The sequence below is a fragment of the Apostichopus japonicus genome, chromosome 19 (assembly GCF_037975245.1).
Source record: "Apostichopus japonicus isolate 1M-3 chromosome 19, ASM3797524v1, whole genome shotgun sequence".
Classification (NCBI taxonomy): domain Eukaryota; kingdom Metazoa; phylum Echinodermata; class Holothuroidea; order Aspidochirotida; family Stichopodidae; genus Apostichopus; species Apostichopus japonicus.
Genome location: NC_092579.1, coordinates 25,960,252 through 25,983,675, shown reverse-complemented (window position 1 = coordinate 25,983,675; position 23,424 = coordinate 25,960,252). Strand labels below are relative to the sequence as shown.

Genomic DNA, 23,424 nt, shown 5'->3' with positions numbered 1-23,424 from the left:
GTTTAATACACATGTGGGCTATACTGTGTACGCAGTAACCAGGTCTACGTCTGCAATAACACTGCCAATCACCAGTTTTGATAAGCTGCACCATATTGGGTGCATGAATGATTCTTCCAGGGTTTATCGGTATTCCTGATCACAGTCCACTTGGTCTGGCTGGTCCTCGGTACCTGCAACAACAATATCCAGAGAAGAGTCAGCGGGATGGGTTTTTTTCATCTCTGGCTCTGAAAAGTGATGAAAAGTACTTTTGTCTAGCTCAGCTGATTCCTCCCAATTTGACCTACAGGACATACCCCAATGTATTCCTGAACTGTTTGGAACATGTTAAATTGATATTGCATGTACATCCTGTTAACTTGCTAAGACAAAAAGAAGAGAATTGAAGGGTTTTTTTGCCAAAAGTTGTCTCATCAGGATTTGTAAACCACAGCCTCATTGTAACAGTTTATACAATAGTCTAAAAGAAAGCTTTAAAAGACTTGTGTGGTAGCCCTTAGAAGTTGCCTTAAAAAACAGTAAATCATTTTCCAAACGTGTTTTCCAAATATGGAAACGCTAATTATGCGTTTGACAGAGAAACAATATTTTAATCGTTTAGGGTAGATTTCAAATATACTTTAAACAGTAGAGAACGTGACATCATCTTCGCAAATAGAGTGCGACATAACCCATGCTCCAAACAGTTCCTATATAGTAATCACAAAATCATGTTTGAATACAGATTAATTTCTTCCTCAATTTTTGTGAAATTTTTTATAAATTATATATGTTTTAAAAAAATTGTTGAGCCGTCATATATGTAGTGCAGCGGTGATTTCATGATTTTTGTGTAACATGAGATAAGTTTGAACAGCAAACCCTTCGTTGTTTAAACATCGCGCTGTCCAGCTCCAATGCGAAGAATGTTCGCATGTAGGCTACTGTAACGTTTACAATAGGACAGTTCTGAGAAGCCTAAGCTTCTCGGTATTACATTCTGCTCTGACATCGATTCCGCCAAGTTTCATCTTTCGATGTTCCAAATACTTTGCAAGCTTTCTTTTACTGAAAAGTTAATCAGTGAAATTCATTTCAGAGATTTCAAAGAACGGTTTATGAACTGTGGTTTGAGTGTGAAAGTGTATTACGTGCAACACTATACATACCAACTGGGCATGGTAGACTAGGCTGTATATGTACGTTCACGATGTGTACGTAATATATAGTAGGCAATCACATGTGCGTGTACAGGCGAGAGTGTATTTGCTGCGGAAATGGGAGTGCTAACTTCAAGTCACTCGTTTTGCCTATTTGCCTGCACTACATCATTCCCCAAATTGATGCATTCGAACAACGGTTAAAATGAAAAATTTCAGATTTTTACTTACAGGGCTATTGAAATGATAGGTAGTCTAGTCACTTTTATTGATGAGGTACTGTAAGAGGTACTGTAAACCTGCTCATAGAGTAGTTATTGTTAATGATCATTTAGATATTGAAAATCAATTTTCTGGCCAAATTATCCTTTCATCCTTAGCACTATCTAGGTAGGTAAATTGAAATGATCATTTTGAGATCTTTGCATTAAAGTTGAAAGGTATCCTGTTTATAATAGTAGCATTTCTTGAATAGTAAGAAGACGCTTGTGGAAGAGAATAGAATATGTATTCTTTCCCCCCCCCAGGTCCTCCTTCCCCTCCCCTTTCAACAAAATTTTCAGTGTAATATTACATGGTTCTACAGTGTACCATACAAGTTATGTGACATGTGATATTTATGGAAACTATCAATTTAGAATGTCATCTGTGCTATATGACTGCGGCTATGCAAGTATTATTCATCAAATATTACCATGTTGTACATAGGACTGGTGCTTGTATATTTTGTCCATACACTTACTTGTGCTCCTTGCAATGTGCATTCATTCTCATAAACAATTAAAGTCAAGTACCTCTTTGTACTTGTACTCAAGATGTTATACTCAATTTCATATGCTTGATTTTGTACTTACACAAAAAGACATATTTGAAGTTCAAGAAGGTTGGCAATTCCGTGGTGACTCGCGTGACATTTTTACAACAATTCCTCTCTATTTGATATCATTAAACAAATAAAGTAATTACCTGGGAGAAAAGCATTTATGTAGTCAGTGATGGTACGCCTTAATGCTTACAACAGTAGAGAAAAAATATTTATACCTCAAGTATTGGGGGTGAAATTGGCGAAAAACTAAACGTGACTCGCGTGACAGTTACTATTAGCAAAAATCAGAATGCACACACAAATTTTCGATTTCTTATGTCTTATTAAAATGTTTCCAATAACTTTTTATAATCATACCAAAGTTGAAAAACACCTCTACCTCAATTGCTATTCAACTTGGAAAAGATGTTGTAACGCATGAAAATAACGATGAAGATGTATTGTGACTCGCGTGACAAGAAAACGTGACTTGCGTGACGAGTTCACTTTTCGGATAGTTCTAGACCAAATGCAGTAGTGAATCGAAGGTTTAGATCTTGCATAGTGAAATAAAACATTCATTGGTCTAGAAAGTGTCCAAATGGTACTTCCCTTGGGAATTTCCAGATGATATTAATGTCCCCGGGTTACCGTCATGACTGCAGAAAGTAGGTAATATACTGTACGGGTAGTACAGTTGTTCAGGCAATATATCTTGTCAATTCATATTTATAACAATATTTAGTCTGTTGAAGTCACTCATTTGAAAGTTATAAAAGAAACATCTATCAGAATGTGATTCAAATTACCATTCTCATTTGTCATATTTGAATAAACCAAAAGTGTAATATTTGAGAAGATACATTCGCTCATAGGATTTTGGGAATGATTGAGCAGTTAAACCTTAAGGTTGGCAATGCCATAGCACATGATGTGTTGTTCCATAAGACACATTCTGTAGGTTGATTTAACCACTTAGCTTTAAACTCTTCACTATCATGGAAGGGATGATGTGTTGTTCCACAAGACACATTCTGTAGGTTGATGTAAACACGTAGCTTTAACTCTTAACTAATATGGAAGGAATGATGTGTTGTTCCATAAGACACACTCTGTAGGTTGATTTAACCACTTAGCTTTAACTGTTAACTAATGTGGAAGGAATGATGTGTTGTTCCATAAGACACATTCTGTAGGTTGATTTAACCACTTAGCTTTAAACTCTTCACTATCATGGAAGGGATGATGTGTTGTTCCATAAGACACATTCTGTAGGTTGATGTAAACACGTAGCTTTAACTCTTAACTAATGTGGAAGGAATGATGTGTTGTTCCATAAGACACATTCTGTAGGTTGATTTAACCACTTAGCTTTAAACTCTTCACTATCATGGAAGGGATGATGTGTTGTTCCATAAGACACATTCTGTAGGTTGATGTAAACACGTAGCTTTAACTCTTCACTAATATGGAAGGAATGATGTGTTGTTCCGTAAGACACATTCTGTAGGTTGATTTAACCACGTAGCTTTAACTCTTAACTAATATGGAAGGAATGATGTGTTGTTCTGTAAGACACATTCTGTAGGTTGATTTAACCACTTAGCTTTAACTCTTAACTAATATGGAAGGAATGATGTTTTGTTCCATAAGACACATTCTGCATTTACATTAATGTTTCAATGCAATGTGTGTTGTTAGACAGTAAATGAATGAACATGCCAGTCGTGGACAAGAAATACTGCTGACAGATGCTTCAATGTCACAGGTCCTATTCTGTAACAGAAACACAAAAGTTTCAATTCAATTGGCATTATTGTTTACTTAAGTCAATGTTAAAGCCTATATGTGGACAAACGTAACTCTTCCAAGCACTGTTGTGACATGCCTATTCAGATTCAACTCTTAAAGGTTTAAACTGCAAACTTTCACATTTCTTTAGGAATTCTGGCACAAAATACATGAAGTGACTTAAATTATGTAACATTGATGTTCTGGTAACTCAGTGTGGTAATTTATAAAAAACGATTTCATTAATGCTGATCAACAAATTTGTCCACTCAGAACCATCAGTTAAGATGTAGGTTAATAATTATCTAATTTAAAGACATATTTGAAGATATGAGTTTCATGTATGGATGTGTATCTGTGTAATGAACCACTCATGCTTCTACCATGCAGGCTTCCATTTGCTGTGTACTTGACATGATAAATGCCTTTAATTGCCTGACAGTTTGTTTAGATAGCCAATGATAGAATAATGCATGCAATGATTCTTGTTGAAACATCAGAAACTGGATGCTGGTTTTAAAGATCAATATTTATACATTAAAAATTCTAGACAGTACAACTGGTCTTAACCAAGGATATTCCAAATCAAGGAAAATTGGTTATAAGCATTGGTAGCAAAATACATAGTGAACAAATGGCTTTGATACCTGCATTTTAGTTGATGTAACTCATACCACACAGATTGGCAATTCAAGGAGAACAGTGTGTACCAGCATGAGTCAACTGAAGTTACATCAGGAAAGATCAATTCTGCAATTGAAATTTCAAGAACCTTGCTGATCACTCTGCAAGCCGTTAGAGTTAACAGTTTGCAATTGTTCTCATATAACATGTGGCAAGGAACCACAAAATTTTGTTAGGTTTTTTTTTGTGTCTTTATGAGCCATGATTTGCCATGTGAAATCATAGCAAATTTGTAGAAAGTATGCATGTATGTTGCATGTATGTATGCATGTATGTTGTACATCATATATGATGTATCATATATGATGTATTATGTATGATGTATTATGTATGATGTATTATGTATGATGTACATGTATGATGTACATGTATGATGTATTATGTATGAAGTACATGTATGATGTACATGTATGAAGTATCATGTATGATGTACATGTATGATGTATGATGTACATGTATGATGTACATGTATGAAGTATCATGTATGATGTATGAATGAAGTACGTTTATAGTGTACATGTATATGGCAAGCCATGTGGGGCAAACACCGCATAATATATCAGCATATTAATTTGAATATATACGCGTATTAATTCGAATATATATGTGTTGTACATGTGTAAAGTTTCGCTTTATGAAGCGATTTTGCGAGCCCGCCAAAACATTTATCGTTGGTAAATGTACACAGCAAGAGCGGTAATGTGTTTTCGTGTAAATTCTAATTAATCTGTGAATATATTGGATTTAATCCCCATATGTGTTCTATTTAATACGTGTATATATTCGAATTAATATGTGTATATATTCGAATTAATACGTGTATATATTCGAATTAATACGCGGATATATTTGGGCCATATGATTGGCTAATAATACATACGCGTATATATTCCAATTAATACGCATATAAATTATGATTAATACGCTGATATATTATGCAGTGTTTGTCCCACATGGCTTGCCATACATGTATGATGTACATGTATGATGTATGATATATGATGTACATGTATGAAGTACATTTATTATGTATGAAGTACATGTATGATGTTGTGTATAATGTACAGTACGATGTACATTTATGAAGTACATGTATGATGTTCATGTACATGTATGGTGTACAGGTATAATGTACATGTATGATGTATGATTTACATGTATGATGTAATAAGTTTATGTATGATGTACATGTATAATGTACATGTATGATGTATGATTTACATGTATGATATATGAAGTACATGTATGATGCACATGTATAATGTAGATGTATGATGTACATGTATGAAGTACATGTATGATGTAATAAGTACATGTATGATGTACATGTATAATGTAGATGTATGATCTATGAAGTACATGTATGATGTACAATATACCACAAACTGAACCTTCATGAGGAGGAGGATGTATCATCCACAAAGTGATTTCCTATCAATGAAATCAATAAAAAGTGTATACCTGTGCCCAACAGGATTTTACAGTAGATTCACATATATGCAGGCTGGTATACTCAATAGGAATTTACAGTAGATTCTCACATGCAAATTGGTATATTCAAGGTACAATAGATTCTCACATGCAGGCTGGTATATTCAATAGGAATTTTACTGCTCTCTCGACATGGGAAGTTTGGCTGAGAGGTCATTTTGAAGATACTCTTTTTATACAAAAAATGAACCTATGTACATGCTAATACTCCATTGACATGTGTGCAATTAATGCATTAAGCCAGTCTATGGCAAAATGGAGCACCCCTTCTAGTTTGCTGTAACACAACTGAGCAAGCTTAGTGGGGGAAATTCCCCTGAGAGTTTTCAGTTATAGCGAAACAAAGTAGGACTTGCAGTTTTGGACGAGCTGCAGTAAAAGTAGCGTGAATAATAATAATAAGTGTGAATTACAGCTACTTTCAGTTTCCCTTAGTATCATGTTGTGTTTCATGCGGTATCATTAAGTATTCACATCTCAAGCTAAATGAAAGTACTAAGAAAGTATTATGAAGTGTGCACAGACCTTAATGTAACAGGGAGTCACTCACATATCACATCTTTAACTGTGTGATGAAAACTTGGATTCTTCCCACTAATGACAACCATATAAACTACAACAAAGCTACAGTAGAGCCTTCCCAGATGCTTCTTTAAACATGAGCAATCATTAGCTGCTCATCTGTAGTAACCAAAACAGCTTGATGCTAGTTACAGATTGACAGTCCAACTAGCAAATTATGAAAACTTGTCAGAGTGCTTAATTTGAAACTACAGAATATATAAACTTATATTTCTTCTACTAGTTGTTTACCACTTGTTGCAGTAATTCACATGCATTGACAGCTCAAATGTTATTATATTTCAACTTGAAAATTAGAGATGACATTGACAAGTAAGGATTATCACAGAGAAAATACTGGAAACAAGCTTGTATCGTTCTTCGGATATTATTAACAAACTTCCACTAATTGCCTGCTAACGTGATTGCACCTCTTTCTTGTAGTGTGAGGAATGTTTCTATATGAAAAGTTTGTTGTACCTCACATGTTCGTCTGTCCCATGGTGTCCATGGTTACGATGGGTTTCCAATGCTCTTATTTCTCATGGAGAGTCCCTGTAGTAGCTAAACTATCAATTTTTCATTATTAAATAAAGTAATTGTTGATAATTGGAATCTATTTTGGCAAGTGATGTCATCATTTGTCCCTCAAGGCTATTCTTTGGTAAGGATGATATACAAACATAACAAGATAGTTTTACGTCTATGCGTATAGTTTTACGTTCATCAACTGAATTATTTTTGTCTTGTATTATGTTTGAGTAATTTGTAATATTTTTCAGTGAATCTTTGAGTTTCTAAGTGTGCAGTTATAGTAACATACAATTTAGTATTGGCTGTGCTGTAGATATATGTAAGGCATCAGCTGTAGGTATATGTAGTATCATCTTTGTCAAGATGTTAAATAGGAGCTGGTGACATTAACCTGAGGCTAAAAATTGACATCAGAAGTTAAAATTGAGGCTTTCTTTTGTTTGCCACTCTGCTTTGTTTTAACTGATTGAAAAGCTACAACTGCCTTAAATAGCTTTATGATGAGTTGGTACCCCTGTGAACTTCACTATCAATATCGGTCTCTTTCTTCTGTCTCGCTGATGAAAGGGCGAGTGAAATGGGAAACCAAAGACTTCGCTTCCTTGCACCACTATGGAATCCCACATAGGACAAAATGACTGTCCTATCAGTTACCAGATGGAGCAAGGCTTTAGGTTTAATATGCACAACTTCCTTTCCTTTTATCTGGATGAGGGAGGGGGATGATTGGTGCAGGTGGTTGGTGGGGTGGTTGGGAGCACACACTATGGTAAGGATCTTTCTCACATGCTGTCTCACTTGTTGAGCAACGTTCAGCAGATTAATTATTCCTTGCTGACAACTCTCGAACGATTTTATGCACTGTGAATCCATCTGACATTGCCATATATGTAAATGTTCTTTCTTTACATTGGTTACAAATCTGTTGTACTCAGTTACCCAAAAATATTAACATTGCCCTTGATGATCATAGTATGCAATTCCTTAAAAGGATTGTCTGGTGGCCCAAAGAAGTTACCTTAAAAAATAGTAAATAATTTTCCAAACATGTTGTCAAAGTATGAGAACGCTAATGTTGCGTTTGACGGAGAAACGATTTTTTAATCGTTATGGATAGACAATTCAAATATGATTTGAACAGTACAATACGTGACGTCAGCTCTGCCATAGCAGATTGCGTCATAACCCACCCTCCGCACAGTACCTATACGGTAATCACAACAAAAACAGCGTTTGTATACAGATAAATTTCTTCCATAATTTCTGGTGAAATTTCTTAAAAATTAGATATGTTTTCAAAAACTCCATAAGCCGCCATGTACTTGAGCGGTGGTTCCGTGGTCTTTGAGTAACAGAAGGTAAATTTTAACAGCTGACTCTGAGTTGTTCAGGCTATACATCGCGCTATCCAGCGCCAACGCGAAAAATGTTCGCATGTAGGCTATACTCAAATGTTGACAATCGGACAGTTCTGCGAAGCCTAAGCTTCTCAGTGCTATATTCTGCTCTGACAACGATTCGATCAATTTCTTCAATAATTTCCGGTGAAATTTCTTATAAATTAGATATGATTTAAAAAACTCCTTAAGCCGCAATATATGTAGTAGATCGGTGGTTTCGTGGTCTTTGTGTAACACAAGATAAGTTTTAACAGCAGGCTCTTCGTTGTTTATACATCGCGGTATCCAGCTCCAGCGCGATGAATGTCCGCGTGTATAGGCTACACTAACGTTTACAATCGGACAGTTCTGCGATGACATCGATCCCGCCAAGTTTCATCTTTCGGTTTAACGAATACTTTACAAGTTTCCTTTTACTGTTAATTTGATCCGTGAATTTTATTTCAGCGATTTCAAAGAACAGTTAATGAACTGTGGTTTGAGTGTGAGTGTACTATGTGTAACGCTATACAAGTACACCAACTGAGCATCGTAGTATATACGTTCGCGAGTATGTACGTTATATATATGAGGCAATCCAATGTGCTTACACGTGAGTTAATTTGCTGTGGAATTGGGAGTGCTAACTTCAAGTCGCCTGTTTTGCCTATCTGCAAGCACTACGTCAATCACCATATTGAAGCGTTCGAACAAACGGTACTTTTGGTGAGAAACTGGTGAATTTGAAAACCAGATTTCTACAAGAAGAAAATGTCGAATGGGGACAATTTTTACATGGTTAGAAAGAGAAAAATAATAATTACAAGTACAATGTATCGAAATCTTCCACCAGACAATTCCTTTAAGTAATGCTTGACTTATGACTACAGCTGATATAAACTCATAGGTTTTGATCCCTTAACTTGAAGGAAAGGAGGAAATTCCTTGTTTGTTTGTGGGGGGGGGGTTGGCTTTATTTTTTAATCTCTAGTGCATGTCATGGCAAGATGCTGTAGAAATTTATGCAGCACACCAACATTTTTTACCTGGCTCTTAGCAGACAGGTGTTTGAAGTGGGGGCAGACAATGACAACTCTTATTTGAGAAACTGTTAGTTGAAAACCCATCTCAATATTGTGTCCCTAACTCAAGGTTTGGTTGATTGAATGAAACATATTTTGACTGGCTAAGTAGGTGGTCTGTGGTGCCATAATGGCAAATATCATTCAAAAGCATTGCTTTGCTTTTATAATATTCTTGTTGATCTCTTCAAGCCTGATACATATTTTAAAGAATTGTTCATATTGTAAAGAATTGTAAAGAATGATAATGAAATGAATAAAACAAAACCATTTCAGCTGTGAAGTACTGTGAGGACATCATTCAGTACTGTGAGGACATCATTCAGTACTGTGAGGACATCATTCAGTAGTCTGTTGACAGATGCATTCATAAACTACCACCAAATTTGACAAATTCATATCTTCCCCCATTCAAATGCTATAAGAGTGAAGCAAATTTTCCAGCATTTTTATTAAGCAATCAACTTCAGCCACTAGAATTTCCCTTCCAAAATAGATTCATGGAACATTTAATCTCAAAATACTGGTAACAATTTAGTTGAAATTTAAAGTCTAAAGAGCTAGTGCCTTTCATGTACTATGCTTTAAGCCTTCAATAATAAGATTCTGGTCATTTGATGTAATAACTTTACAAGCATACTACTTCACTGTTCATTGAAACTTTCCTGACTCACTGCTTTGATCCTGAAGACCTTTCATTTTACTCTTAGCTGAAATTATACTGTAATTACATGCAGCAGCAGGATCTTGTTTCTAGAAGAGAACAGTCAACAAATCAGATCACATCTCATATTCAATTAACTTTCCAGGATGTTTTTTTTTTTTTTCTGTCTATAATATGTCATGTTTTTCTCTTTTTCTCCTTCTTCAACCTTGTGAACTAAGTGCTTGGTTGGTTTTTCCTCTCAACCTCTATAAATTACTTTCTTAAAGTTTGTGTTAGGAAATGTTAGACTGTAATAGGTGTGTGGTGAATGCAAATGATATGAACATAATACTCTGAGATGAGCTCCCAGCAAGTTGCAGCAATATGCTAAAGTTGAACTGTGTCGAGGAATATTTTGTCACATATAAAAACCGGCAAGAAGGAATTATACTTTAAGGAAGTAGCAGAGTGTTGCAGTGATGTGTTATGTTTGTCACTAAGAAGTTGTATGTGTGAACAGCTAGACAGGTGATGTACCTTGTAAACTGGCATAATTAGCTGGCAAAACAGAAACACTTGATTATTGCAACTACGTAACATTATCCTTTGCATAAACATTGACATATTCAGGTTACATGGTATTCACTTGACTGATTAATACTTACCTATATCTACAAAACTGTCCTTCTCATCTATCATGTGATTAAATGTGGAAATAATGGATATAATGTGGAATAATGTGGAAATTCAAAAACAAATGTGAAAATAATAGGAGTGTTAGCTCAGTGGTTAACACCGGTGCCTTTCAATCTTAAGGTCCCGAGTGTGAGTCACACCAAGATTAATGTATGTCGTCCAGTTACAGAGTTATTGACAATTTCATAATCATGGACGTTAAAAAAGGTGGAAGAGACAATACATCATTAATATTTAGGCTGACAGTAGGATCCCTTTGGTAAACAAATTGCTATAAGGTAACATGTCATGAAGAAGAATAATCTGTTAGCTAGTCCTTTTTAAAATGTAAGCAAAATCCCAACAGGTAGATATTCCTTGAAGTAAGTAAACGGAGAGGTCTTTATAACTCTATCACCATCAACCGCCCTATGTTATGCAACTCCACCTTTTCATTAAATCGTATTAATATGTTTTGAGAACAAAAATACTGTTTCACATGATCAATGTATAATCTACATTACTGAATTAGCTAACATTTTCATGTTACAACAACAATATTTCAAAACACTACTTCTATCAATTAAAATAGTCAAATGAAGCTAGGTAAGTAAAAAAAAAGGGGGGGGGGAAATCAGCTCTGTGATATCCATTTTAGATTTGTTCAGTTCAATGTCCTTCATATCTTCCCTATACCTGTCAGATATTCTTGTCTGTTTGTTTGATAGATTAGTATGCAACATGAAAGAACTTTCAACTAGTTCCTTTGGTTTAAGTAAGAGGTGTATTAGTTTACATAGATGAACTCCTACTCAGTGAAATATTGTCTCTCTATGAGGGTTACTAGATCTACTAGTGGTTTTTCTTTTTCCTTCAAGCACGGTGGTTGGACTATGTATATACAATAAATGTTTATGGATGTAAAACCTATGCTGATTGTAGTAATGAGAAAGGTACAGTATCTTAGTGTGCTGGTATTCTGGATCAGTACAATGTCTCACCATTATGTGCCAAACCTACATCTATTAAAACTCAATATTTTAGTAATTGGCAATCTTCCAAGCAACAAAATTTACATGGGCCTATAGATGTCTGCAATTCCTGCTTAGTACATTTTTAAGCTTTTGATCATTTGCTTTCCGGGCATAATGACTTATAAGTTAAACATAATATTAGATCCTTTTGTAGCAGGATGCTCACTTTCTACCTTTCTTGTTACAAAAAGTTGAATATATTATGTAGTTTATTCAATAGGCCTGAATTAATTAGAAAAATAAGTCCATTTCTAGGCCAAAGTGTTTCTACTGTTTGAGTGGTAAATAGGTAAAGAAATACAGGTTGTGAAGAACATAAATCCACCATTATTGAAAACTTAATTGCTATGCTCAATCTGTCTACACGTTCTCTATTCCATTGGTATGAATGGAACAGCCTGTGATTATTCATTGAGCAGTCCTTGGTGAAGATTGCTTTTAGTTGGAATGGGAAAATTACAGAGTTTTCAAACTGTGAATGTTGAGTTTACCTCAATTAAGTAGCTCGAGAAAATCGATTAATTGCACTTGACGGTCAAAGGCAAGTCATATTTGATAAATTATTAGCTCTCTGAGTTAATATAAGTCCTGCACAAGCTTGGTGTGGGTTATAACGTTGTCCTTGTTGCCAAGGTAGACTTAGAGACTGTTGTCGTTGGCAACCAATGTTCAAGATATGAAGCTGTCTATAAAGCAAGTGCAAGAAAAGAAGGATATCCTATGACGACATTGCTCACATGAGAGAAGTGAAACAAACTGTTTCTGTCAGCCTAATATTTTACACTAGTGGTTGTTTTCCTATCAGAAGAAAATCATGGAAGAATCCAAACAGTTTTTAAATTTCTAATTAGTGTCAGCTAGCACAAATTACAGAGAACTGATTTGAGGTGGTTGATGTGACAACATTTTAGTAATATTGCCTTTATTTGTCTAATGTCTTATATGGTATTAGAAGGTTGTGAGATGCAAATTGGCTCTGATAATCCTAGATTGGAGAATTGCCCTTCATAATGGGGATCTTCAGTAATGCTCTAAATCGACACTGTCATGTGGGTCAAACTTGACAAGCTGCAGTCTCTGAAATCACTGAAATTCCTTGAGAAATCTCTGACGGAAACCTTTGGGCAAACTACCTGGACATTCCCTTCACACATAGCATGAGCATGATATATTTGAGCTAACATACCTTTTTACCACTCATAACTAGCAATTTTTAGCTACAAAATGTTACCACCATTCAGTTGGCAAATACTTATCACATGTCTGGTCATCAACCAATCAGAAAGCTGCTTTGAGGTATTTCCAATCACATCCGCTAAAGTTTAAAGCTTTGAGCGTCAGTAAAAATGTATCCAGGTCTTTGAAATGGAATATACCTGCAATTCTTCTTGTAATTATTGAAGACCAGATCTTTTGAAATATATTTTCACAACTAGAACATAGATTGAGGTTTGGGTTTTTCTCGCATAAAAAACTTGAAAAACTGTGTAATACTATTTCAGTTTCAACAAAATACTCACTTTCCATGCAATAGCAAGCTGTGATCATGTTTGTTATTCATAGATTTCCACAAGGCGGTTTAGAACACATATTCATAATATAAGAGTATAAGAATGCAAAAAGTGTATTGTATACATTAAGAAGCATAACAAGATGTGAAAAATGATTATTACAAACTCAATGAACTAGAAGCATTAAATCCCACTTTTGTAGCAAACATAAAAATTGTAATTATATTTGCTGATAAAGCTGAAAATCCTGTTCCTACAAGTCCCAATGTACCAGTGAAGGCTTAATGTAAGAATGCAATCAGAACCAATGAATTCACAGATGCACCAAAGAATTCCCAGATGTACCAATGAAGTCCCATATGTACCAAGGCAGTCAGCACCAAAGAAGTCTCAAATGTACCATGGTAGTCCCAATGTACCAATGCAGTTCAGATATATCAATGCAGTCCTTAAGTTCCAATGCAGTGCCTTACAGGTGTTGCACAACTCTCCTTGCTCTTCACAATTATCTCTACACTTTCTTAGCTATGTACTATTTATATCAAAATCATCTTGACAGTTTTCAATTTAACATTTTCATCGATTTTTCTTGGCCTTTTAGTTATGGAAGGAAATGTGACAAATGTATTGATTTGAGAGACTGTTCTGGCTGCAAGCAAATGACTTTGCAAATGAAATGGATTATCTTTGCTGTTGTTTTCATGACGACCTTACCCTTCACATCTACTCAGGATGAATCAACAACCAGGTACAAATCCAGTAGATGAAATGCGGCTAACTTTGATTACCATTTATTTTTAGCTTTTCTATTGTGAAATTAGTTGTCCTACTTATGTCAGTGGATAATGGTCAGATCATTCCTTGCAGCTACTTCCGGCAGCCTAGATGTCATAATTTGATCAAAACATACCTTAATCTGACATCTGTATTTTTTTTAATGTGCTGGCTTCTATAGCTCTTGGGCTTCACCAATGTATATTGAAGCAACTGTCAGATGTAGGACAGGTAACTAGCTGAAATAACTGAATTCGGTTGGAATACAAGATTGACTAAGGCAAAACATTAATCTGATATATAAGAAACCATGACAGCAACCTCTACCAGTAAAATTAGATTTATTTCTACATAAAGTTTCCAGGTTGAGAATAGGTATATAGAATAATCCATAGAAAGGCTATTAAAGCAATGTTCACATGTTCATCCAATGGTGTGTATGCAAGAGTATAATAGAGTGTGCAGATAATTTCTTCATACATTGTGCAAGAATTAGCCGCTGTGTATTAGTTAAGGGTTATCAGGATCTATCTGTTTTCACTGGAACGTGGTCACTATTGAGAAGAGAGTATGACGAATAGCAGAGTATGATGCAAGTACAAAATGGTAATGATTAGTGGAAAATTGGAAGGGCAAAATGACATTAACCCTTCCCCATCCTCCCCTCTCCCTCGCCCATTGTTTATGTATGAATTATGACTGATTTTTTTCCGCATTTTTCTGAGAAAAGGACTGCTATTTCTGTTTTAGTATACTGTTTAATATAGTCACAAGACATTGTTATCAAATTGATCACTTTCTGTGCTAAAGAGATAAAAGATGGTAGAGATGCTTTACATAAGGTCCTAAATAAATGCTTATTGTATAAAAGCAGCATTTTACTAAATACCCTAAATATGAACCACATTTTCTTAAAGGGGAGGCAATATCCCATTAGAATATTAGGGCCCCCTTTCCTTAGATTGCTGATGTCCTCCAGCACATGTACACCTACCAACCTATCAAAACATCCAAGGTGCTATTATAATTATTTACAAATCTGTTGTTCCTACATTGTCATTAATTATGCAGTAATGCCAGATGAGTCATACAGTGTGTACTTTTTTTAGTCACTACTACTTTTTAGTAACTATTATGCATTTCCTTGCTACAGAATAATATCAAATAATTGACCATTGGCATATGTCCCACTATGGCTGTAACAACAGGTGCCGATTACACCAAACATTTGCCTGATTGTTGGAGAACACATGTATCTCCTTTCTGTGTACTATAGCCCATGTTGTTTGTATAGTAACTTTGGACAGCATTTGTTGAACAGTGACAAAGAGCTGCATACGTTGAATACCAAGGTTCATTCTTTCACCCGTGAAATAGTAACAACATTTCTGGTGAAGTAGGTCTCCTGAAATTGTTGCCATAAGTTTGCCAAGCAGCTTTCTTTCTTTGTAGATTACTTAAGTAAGATGTATCTCATCTGTGTCAAATTATAGACTAATACTTCCGTAACCCCGTCTTTCGTCTAAAGATAGTGCCTTGTCGATTAAGGCATCTGACATAATTCTGTTTGAACTGTTCATAATTTGCCGAGAAGTGGATTATGCATGACACTTCTTGAAGGGCTTTAAGGGGGTAATCACATTTTCTGACATAATTCAGCAGTCAAATTGTCAAATAATGTACCACTTATTCAACAACAAAATTTTGTGATTACTTTAGTACATGATTTCTTCAATTTCAGCTGTGATTGTCAATTACAACTGGTTATATAAAATAAAGGTATAACTTAATGTGACAAACCATAAGAAACAACATTAAACTGAGTGCAGGTTGTATTTCAATACCATGTTTGCTTATAACAGGAATTACCTTGTAAATGTGTGGGCACACTTGTCAGAGTGGCTAGAAATAACTTACCACCTCGAACAATTTGTCAGCTGCTCAGAGAGATGTAGAATGAATATGAAAAGGAAGTCAAAGGAGTTGTCAGAACAAACCAAAAAATGTTGACTATGTGGTTAATATTATGTGTCAAAGTAAGTTGGCCTGACGTTTTGATCCTGGCAGAATCTTCTTCAGAGGCTGAATGACAAGTAACAGTAGCAGAAGGGACAAATACAAGCACAAGCATCCTTATCATCTTCTACCTAATTTATGGGAAGCACTCCAGACATCATTATACTTTTGAATGTCATAATTCTTGAAGACAAAAGCAGATGAGAAGATAAAAGAGAAGATATATATTTGGGTGGTTTATTTAACAGGGTAATCTGAGGGGGTGGCTGTCAAGGACCTGATTAGCAAAACTCAAACTGAACTCAAAATTACTGACAGTTTTCTGCACCATTTTTTGTCAAAACTGCAATTTGTATGGTGAAGGATGCATTTAGCAACAGCAGAGTGCATGATGTCTTCAGTGCAATTAAACTGAAAATTTCTTAATTTTCATGATTAACATTTAATGATGGATCCACAGACAAAAGTAATTTCTTCAAAAGGATCTCATTTTGATGGATTTAAAGTTCTAACTACAGGAACATTGAGCGGTAAGCGAGCATTGTAAATGTATCAGGATTAAAGGATAAATCAAAAGAAGATTAAAATAACCTAAGAAAGCATTTAGAGAATATTTGCATACAACTGTGAACTGACTTGACTGCATAAAGGGGTATTTGGGGGAGGCCAGGAGCTAATATTGTTATTGGAAAGTAGGCAAAAGTAGGCTAGCACTACAAGTGTTACTAATAGGCAAGAGAACTGCTGTTGTTAACGCTGAGTAACTTCAAACTGATTCCATAAAGAAGTATGCGCAACACATGTGATTAGAACTCTCTCCATCAATAGGTGCACCAATTGGAATATTAGGTTAAGTCTAACACCAATTTCTTAAGTTACTGGTGCATATTAGGCACAGTATAGTCATGTTAAATCCCCTCCATAGATGCATCATGTTTAGTTGCATGTTTGACAGAATTTGCTCACCAACAATTAAAGAAAATGTGTTCCTCAATGTTCTTATCATAACAAGGTCTCTTTCAGTTTTGTTGGGGCATTGTGAATAATAAGACATGATTGTACAACAACGAGGCAATTTGTAAAACTTAGTATTAGAAAAAGACAGCTGATGATCCTGTGCAAATAGTATGTAAATTGTATTGATTTGGGCTGACAAAGTTAGACACATAAATGAACAATGAAAACATTTTGGTTGCACACTATACTTCTTTGCATATTGATAAGCATTTCAGTTAAGTTTCCAACACTCTTACCAATGAGTCCAACTAATTAAGACTAGTTTATTGATATTGAATTTCAAGTAGTGAGTTATTAATACCATTTTTGCATTTCAAAAGACCTCAAGAATATCAATAGTAATCATGTACAACAAATGCAGCAGTTGAAAAACATAAATTATTTCACTAGTTTCATTGTTTGAAGTGAAACTTTACTATCTAATGAAAGTTTAGTTATGGAATATCAGTCAGGGGTAGAAATTACCCAAAAGTAAATGTTAACAATGATATGTTCATCTGCATATTGAATGAATTATGTTTGGGTTTTGTCTTTAAATCCTTCTGCTTGAAGTGTATGGTTTTAATAGCTTTGTTAAACAAATTATGCAGCTTGTACCAGAGCAAGGTAATTGATTACGTTTACAAATGACTACACTAAACAACCCCTCTTCATCACATTTGTACATCGTGCTGCCTCTTTTTGTGTTTCTGTGATGTAAATTCATATTCTCACTATTGAACTGAATGTTTCCAGCACATTTAACAATTGATCAAGAAGAAGATTATGATCCTTGTGGTAGCCTTCAGAGCTGGCTTGGTGTGGATGAAACAAGGCAGGCAGTCTGCATCATCTATCTAGAGCTAGCTTTTAACTGAAATATTCTGTAGGTTCTCCCCAAAGCAATACTAGGGAAAGAAATGTAGTTACAAAGTTACCAGTTGCAGTTGATTGATCATGTCACAGATGTACACTGTTGCAGTCTCTACATCATATGTCTTAGTCTCATCATCCTATGTTAAAGTCTCATCATCCTATGTTAAAGTCTCATCATCCTATGTTAAAGTCTCATCATCCTATGTTAAAGTCTCATCATCCTATGTTCTGGTCTCATCCTCCTATGTTCTGGTCTCATGCATCATCCTATGTTAAATTTTCATCATCCTATGTTAATGTCCCATTATGCTATGTCCTAGTCTCGCCCTCCTATGTTACAGTCTCATCCTCCTATGTTCTGGTCGTCTCATCCTATGTTAAAGTCTCATCATCCAAAGTCATCCAAAGATATTATGACCTTCCTTACTGGTTACGAACCTCTGGACATACAATCAGCGTCCATAGCCGACTTGGTTAGGGTGTCCGTATCTAAAGCAGGAGGCCTGGGTTCGAATCCCGGTGGAAGCTGGAAGTTTCACTGTACTGGATTTTCCAACTGACTACAATTTCAATTATATATATATTTATATATATATGTATATATATGTATGTTTACATATATATATATATGTATTGTACCATATGCAATGCTTTTATTTTTCTTGCTGTATATCAGGTTTTCTTGTGTGCCACCAGAGTTTTCCATTAAAGTTGACTGAAATAAATTTGATAGCAGGTTTGCACACTAGCTAGGTCCAAACCTGCTTTTTATCATAGCTTGTTCATCTGCAAGCGATGGAGATGTAGCTATCTAGATGAGGTTTGTTTTATATCCTGGAGGCATCAACTCTGGCATTGGTCATTCTGAGCCTGCACCCTTCATGAAGCTCAACCATAAGGGTTCTCTCTTAAGGAAACTTCAGATGAAGTATCTGTGACAATCGCCTAAAGCCATTTGAAATGAGTGCAAATGTACAACTCAAGAACCTTCTTGATATTGCTCTCCAACCTTTTGGCACAATGATATGCAAAATATTTCACGTTTTTCCATATTAGAAAATAATCACTCCAAATAGTGACGTAAGTGAGCAAGTTTGCTAATATTCGTCCTTTTTTTAGAATCAGGAGCTTTCACTATGGCCTCTTAAGATATCTGTATGATCTTCTTTTATAAACATCCATATCATATTCTTGATAACAAAAGGAAGATTCTGTCTGACAAATAGTTGTACTTGGCCAGATGTTCTCACCTTCAAAGTTTGGAGATGCTGAAATGAAGTAATCCCTATGGCATTGTTACCACACTCTCGCTTGCCATTAATTTTGTTTCTCAATTAACTTGCAAGATTGAGGTATATCTGCTTGTTGCAATGTACTTTCATCAGAGTTTAAAGACTACTATTATTGTTGAAGTGTTGATCGTGAGAAGATAATTGCAGCTGATAGCATATAACCTGATAACTCAGCAGTGTGGTATAATATTTGTGTTACATTTCATATTATGGTACTAATCTTCAAATGGAGGTTGAATGTATTTGTAGTATGTGGTGTTGGAGGACTAACCATATATCGTTATGGGTTATTTGTAATGATCCTTATTTATTATGAGTCTTAAATTCTCACTGAATACACCAGGGATGCAATATCAAGATCATCACATCATATTGAGTGCACAAGAGACCTAGTGATCAAACATCCGTATATTTTTCCCCACTGCTTTGCCTTGTTCAGTTTGTTGTGCTTGTGTTCATATTTGTGTGGTTTTTTGTCTCATATTTTTATCTGGCAGAGAGCGAAAGAGGCAGTTGATAGGACATTGTAATACTAACACTATAATGATGAGGTAAACCCCTAACGTGTAGTACATAGATACTTTGTGCGCACACATAGTCTGTTTCCTATTTTATGCAGGTTTTTGTTCCATCTACAGTAGTAATCATACTTCCTGCGAGCTCTACTTTCCGTTGGTAGACCAGGTGCAGGCGTCATACTGAGGTTTATTATGTTCAGTAGATGAGAGACATGACAATATCCATTGTTTACATTGTCAGTGTCCCTATGAATTAGGAATGTTCAAAAATACTATTTATGCACATCATTAATTATTTTGTATCACTGATTCCTTGAAGGTCTGGACCCAACCACAAAAGCTACAAATAAGAACTGGCATAGGAGGGACTTTATTGATAGCAATAATCAATAATGAACACAAACATGTTGGGAAAGTTGGCTTTGTTGTAGAATACACTTCGTGCCATTAGTGGCTTCATATCCAATTCACAGGGATACTTTACATGTGTTGAGTCAGAATTCAACTTCCTATGTTGTCTGTGTTGTCTGAAGTGTTATAGCCATGAATGGAACCTATAAAGGGAAACATGTAAAGCCAGCAACTTCAGAGAATCTTCATTTTCCTTTTTCATGTTAGTTGGTCTCACTATTACTCATAGGCGTACGAGCCCAATTTGATTTGGGGGGGGGGGGGGCTGTAACGACTTGCCCAAAAAATATAACCAAACTTTTTTGCGCGCTATGCGCGCGTTCGACATCTTAATGCGCATATAATATATGCATGCTTCGGTTATTACATCACATGCCAATTACATACAATCGTTTGCCAAGTTATTACTCTTCAATATTGGTTAGAACTTTGGGCAAGTCATTACAATAATGATGATAATAACACTATCCGATTGAAACCATTGAAAAACACATGGCAACTTATTTTTCTTTCAGTAGGTGCCTGAAACCTCAGCATAGTTCCCGAATTTTCACAAATATATTTGGCTGGGGGCTGCAGCCTCCCCCCCCCCCCGCCTCCTACGCGTATGCTCATCAGCAAGATTATGATACCTTCATGCATAATCAACACTTTTTCATGACATTTGAAACACTATGAAACTATCAAACAGCAACAGCATCTTATACTACTGGTGTGACTGCTGGAAGAATATTACTATTAGACAAAGTCAGGTTTCACTTTATTTATTCTTTGCCAAAGGCAAAAGGAATTTATGCAATGATAGTGGCATATATATGTGATGCCTTGACTTACAAACACTATAAACTCAAAAAATAAAGCTTGGATGATGTTCATAGTGTGTTTGTCAGTCCATGCTACTGAGTACAATAACCCTACAGTCTGTGAAGGCCAAACATGATTTGAGGTCAACATTGGTCAAAGTCGGAAACCGGTTGCACTCTTGATCATTTGTTTGTATAATATATGTGTGTAATGCCTCACTTGTAATCTGAAAAGGGTAGCTTGCATGGATCCCAAACTTGTATGTAAACACCCCATGAATTCAAGAAGCCCATGGTTTATGGTGGTGGATAGAGGTCATTTTAGGTCAGCATCAGTCAAATGTGAAACCTTGTAAACACAATATCTCAAGAAGGGAAACTTTGATGGAGCTGAAACTGGATGTTCCATATTGAGTTCAACATTCTTTGTTTTTAATAGGTGTGTCATATGTTGTTTGAGGTCAACATCCATTAAACCTTTTAAACACAGTATCTCAAGAACGAAATATATGGTTGAGTCTGTATTTAACATGTAGGTGTTCCACATTGTGTATTAAAATGAACCATGTTTCTTTCATTGTCGACCCAAAGCTCTTTCGAGATCATCAAGTCTGCAACCCTTCAAACAGGCAACAGTTTGTGGAAACCTTGTTAGCACAATATTCTCACAAAGGGAATCTTGAGATATCATACTCGATGAAGGATGCAACCAATTATATCATCAAAACCACAATGCATATTTGCATTCCTGGGAATATACTTCACACATTTATTCCCATTCTTCAATTTCTGAGAATGGTCAAATTCAGTTGTTCTTTTATTGTAATGGGGATTGCTTTCTTTTCTGTTTTGTTCAGATAGGATGCATTTACCTGGTCAGAGTATGTAAAAACAACCCGTTTGCAAACAGCATGCAGACAGTTTCCTTGTTTATGCAATAGTCCATCTCGTGCTCATATTCCTTCTTTCCTTCTCTTCTCAGGTGTTAAGACTGTGACATTTACGGACTGGCTGAACATTGATGAAGAAGAACGACAGCGTGGCCAGTTGCAATCTAAACCCAGGGAAAAGATCTCAGACATAACAGAGATGCTGAAAATTGCATTCAGACCTCAACATGAAAAATAGCTTTGTTTATTCAGCCAGTTGCCTGCAGGACAGTGCTGTGTATTCATGGATTACACATTCAGATGTGTAAGAGCGAAATAATTAGAAACCATGGTATCACTAGTGTGATATTAATATAGAGACTGGATAGCTCATCATCCCCAGAATTGTAATAATAATATCATCTCAAAATCTGTTTGTAATCGAGTCGCCTGTGAAGGAGAGACCAGTTTATATAAGTGACAAATGTTTTCTTAAATGGATTAATAAAGAAGAGAATAAACAGACACAGAATTTCAGGAGTTTATGTTTTGTGCAATGCATGATGAATAAAGATGTTAAAATTGACAAATGAGATCTTGAAATTAACAAACTGTTGGGGCATCATTGCAAATGGTAGAATTATCAATGGACTCAATGGTTTATGTTTTTAGCTGTTTGCTGTCATGAAAAATCACTTAATACAACAGTGTGGTGATTGTGTCAGCATCATCATCAGAGAGCTCTGTGGGAGAATTAGTGATGTCATCCTTCAAGCTCAAGATATAATATCTTGTGAGAGAAGTTTACTTTACTCTGTGTGATTTGTGAGCCTCGTCACTGACAAAGTGACGGTTATATTATGTTAATTAAAGTACATAGATATGCAAGTATGATTAATTATGATCCCTTGCTGTTACATGATCCACAGCTCTTTCCCATTAAAATCATATCTATGCATTTGGCCATATGGGGATAATATTGTCGAATCATAAAAGTAAGAATATTAGGTGACAGTGTAAACTCCAAGGTTTAAGTTTCATCTTTATTTTTTTGGTGATAGAATAATATAGCAGGTTCTTTGGTAGAGTTCTAGTTTGGGATTAAGGTGATTATTAAATACTGATTCATGACATTTTGGCATGTACTTATGTTACAATGATAGTTACTGGCAAAATATAGTGTTTCAAAATTGTGTGGCTTACTTCACAGCAAATATTTGGTGAGGAAGGTTGTGGCATCAGATTCATAACATGAGCATTTATCTTTTAAAGCAAGTTGGTGATGAGGTCTCAGGGATTTATGTCATATAATGTCATTCTAGTTTGTATAGTAGCAGGATGCAACTTTTAGCCAGTTTTACTTTCTGCCAAGCTCACTGAAAATGATTATGCAATGATCGATGTATGAAGATGTAAAAACATTTTCCTTCTTGTCCGAAAAGGTGCAATAAACTGACAATTTTCTTCAGATAGTAATCACTTCATTACTGGTTCTTTTGTAGGCTAGGCTAAGTACATCCACTCTTAACAGTGG

General features: G+C 35.5%; 1 protein-coding gene across 4 annotated transcripts in view; it reads left to right on the top strand.

Annotated features, from left to right (window-relative positions):
- LOC139959481 (NADPH:adrenodoxin oxidoreductase, mitochondrial-like) overlaps positions 1 to 23,366 on the top strand; it is a 209,201-nt gene extending 185,835 nt beyond the window's left edge. For all 4 annotated transcript variants that reach the window (XM_071957140.1, XM_071957139.1, XM_071957137.1 and 1 more), the window contains exon 11: positions 22,004 to 23,366. In XM_071957140.1, coding sequence (XP_071813241.1) covers positions 22,004 to 22,149 — 146 coding nt within the window. In that variant the 3' untranslated portion in view covers positions 22,150 to 23,366. The remainder of the gene's footprint in view (positions 1 to 22,003) is intronic.
- The last annotated feature ends 58 nt before the right edge of the window (positions 23,367 to 23,424 follow it).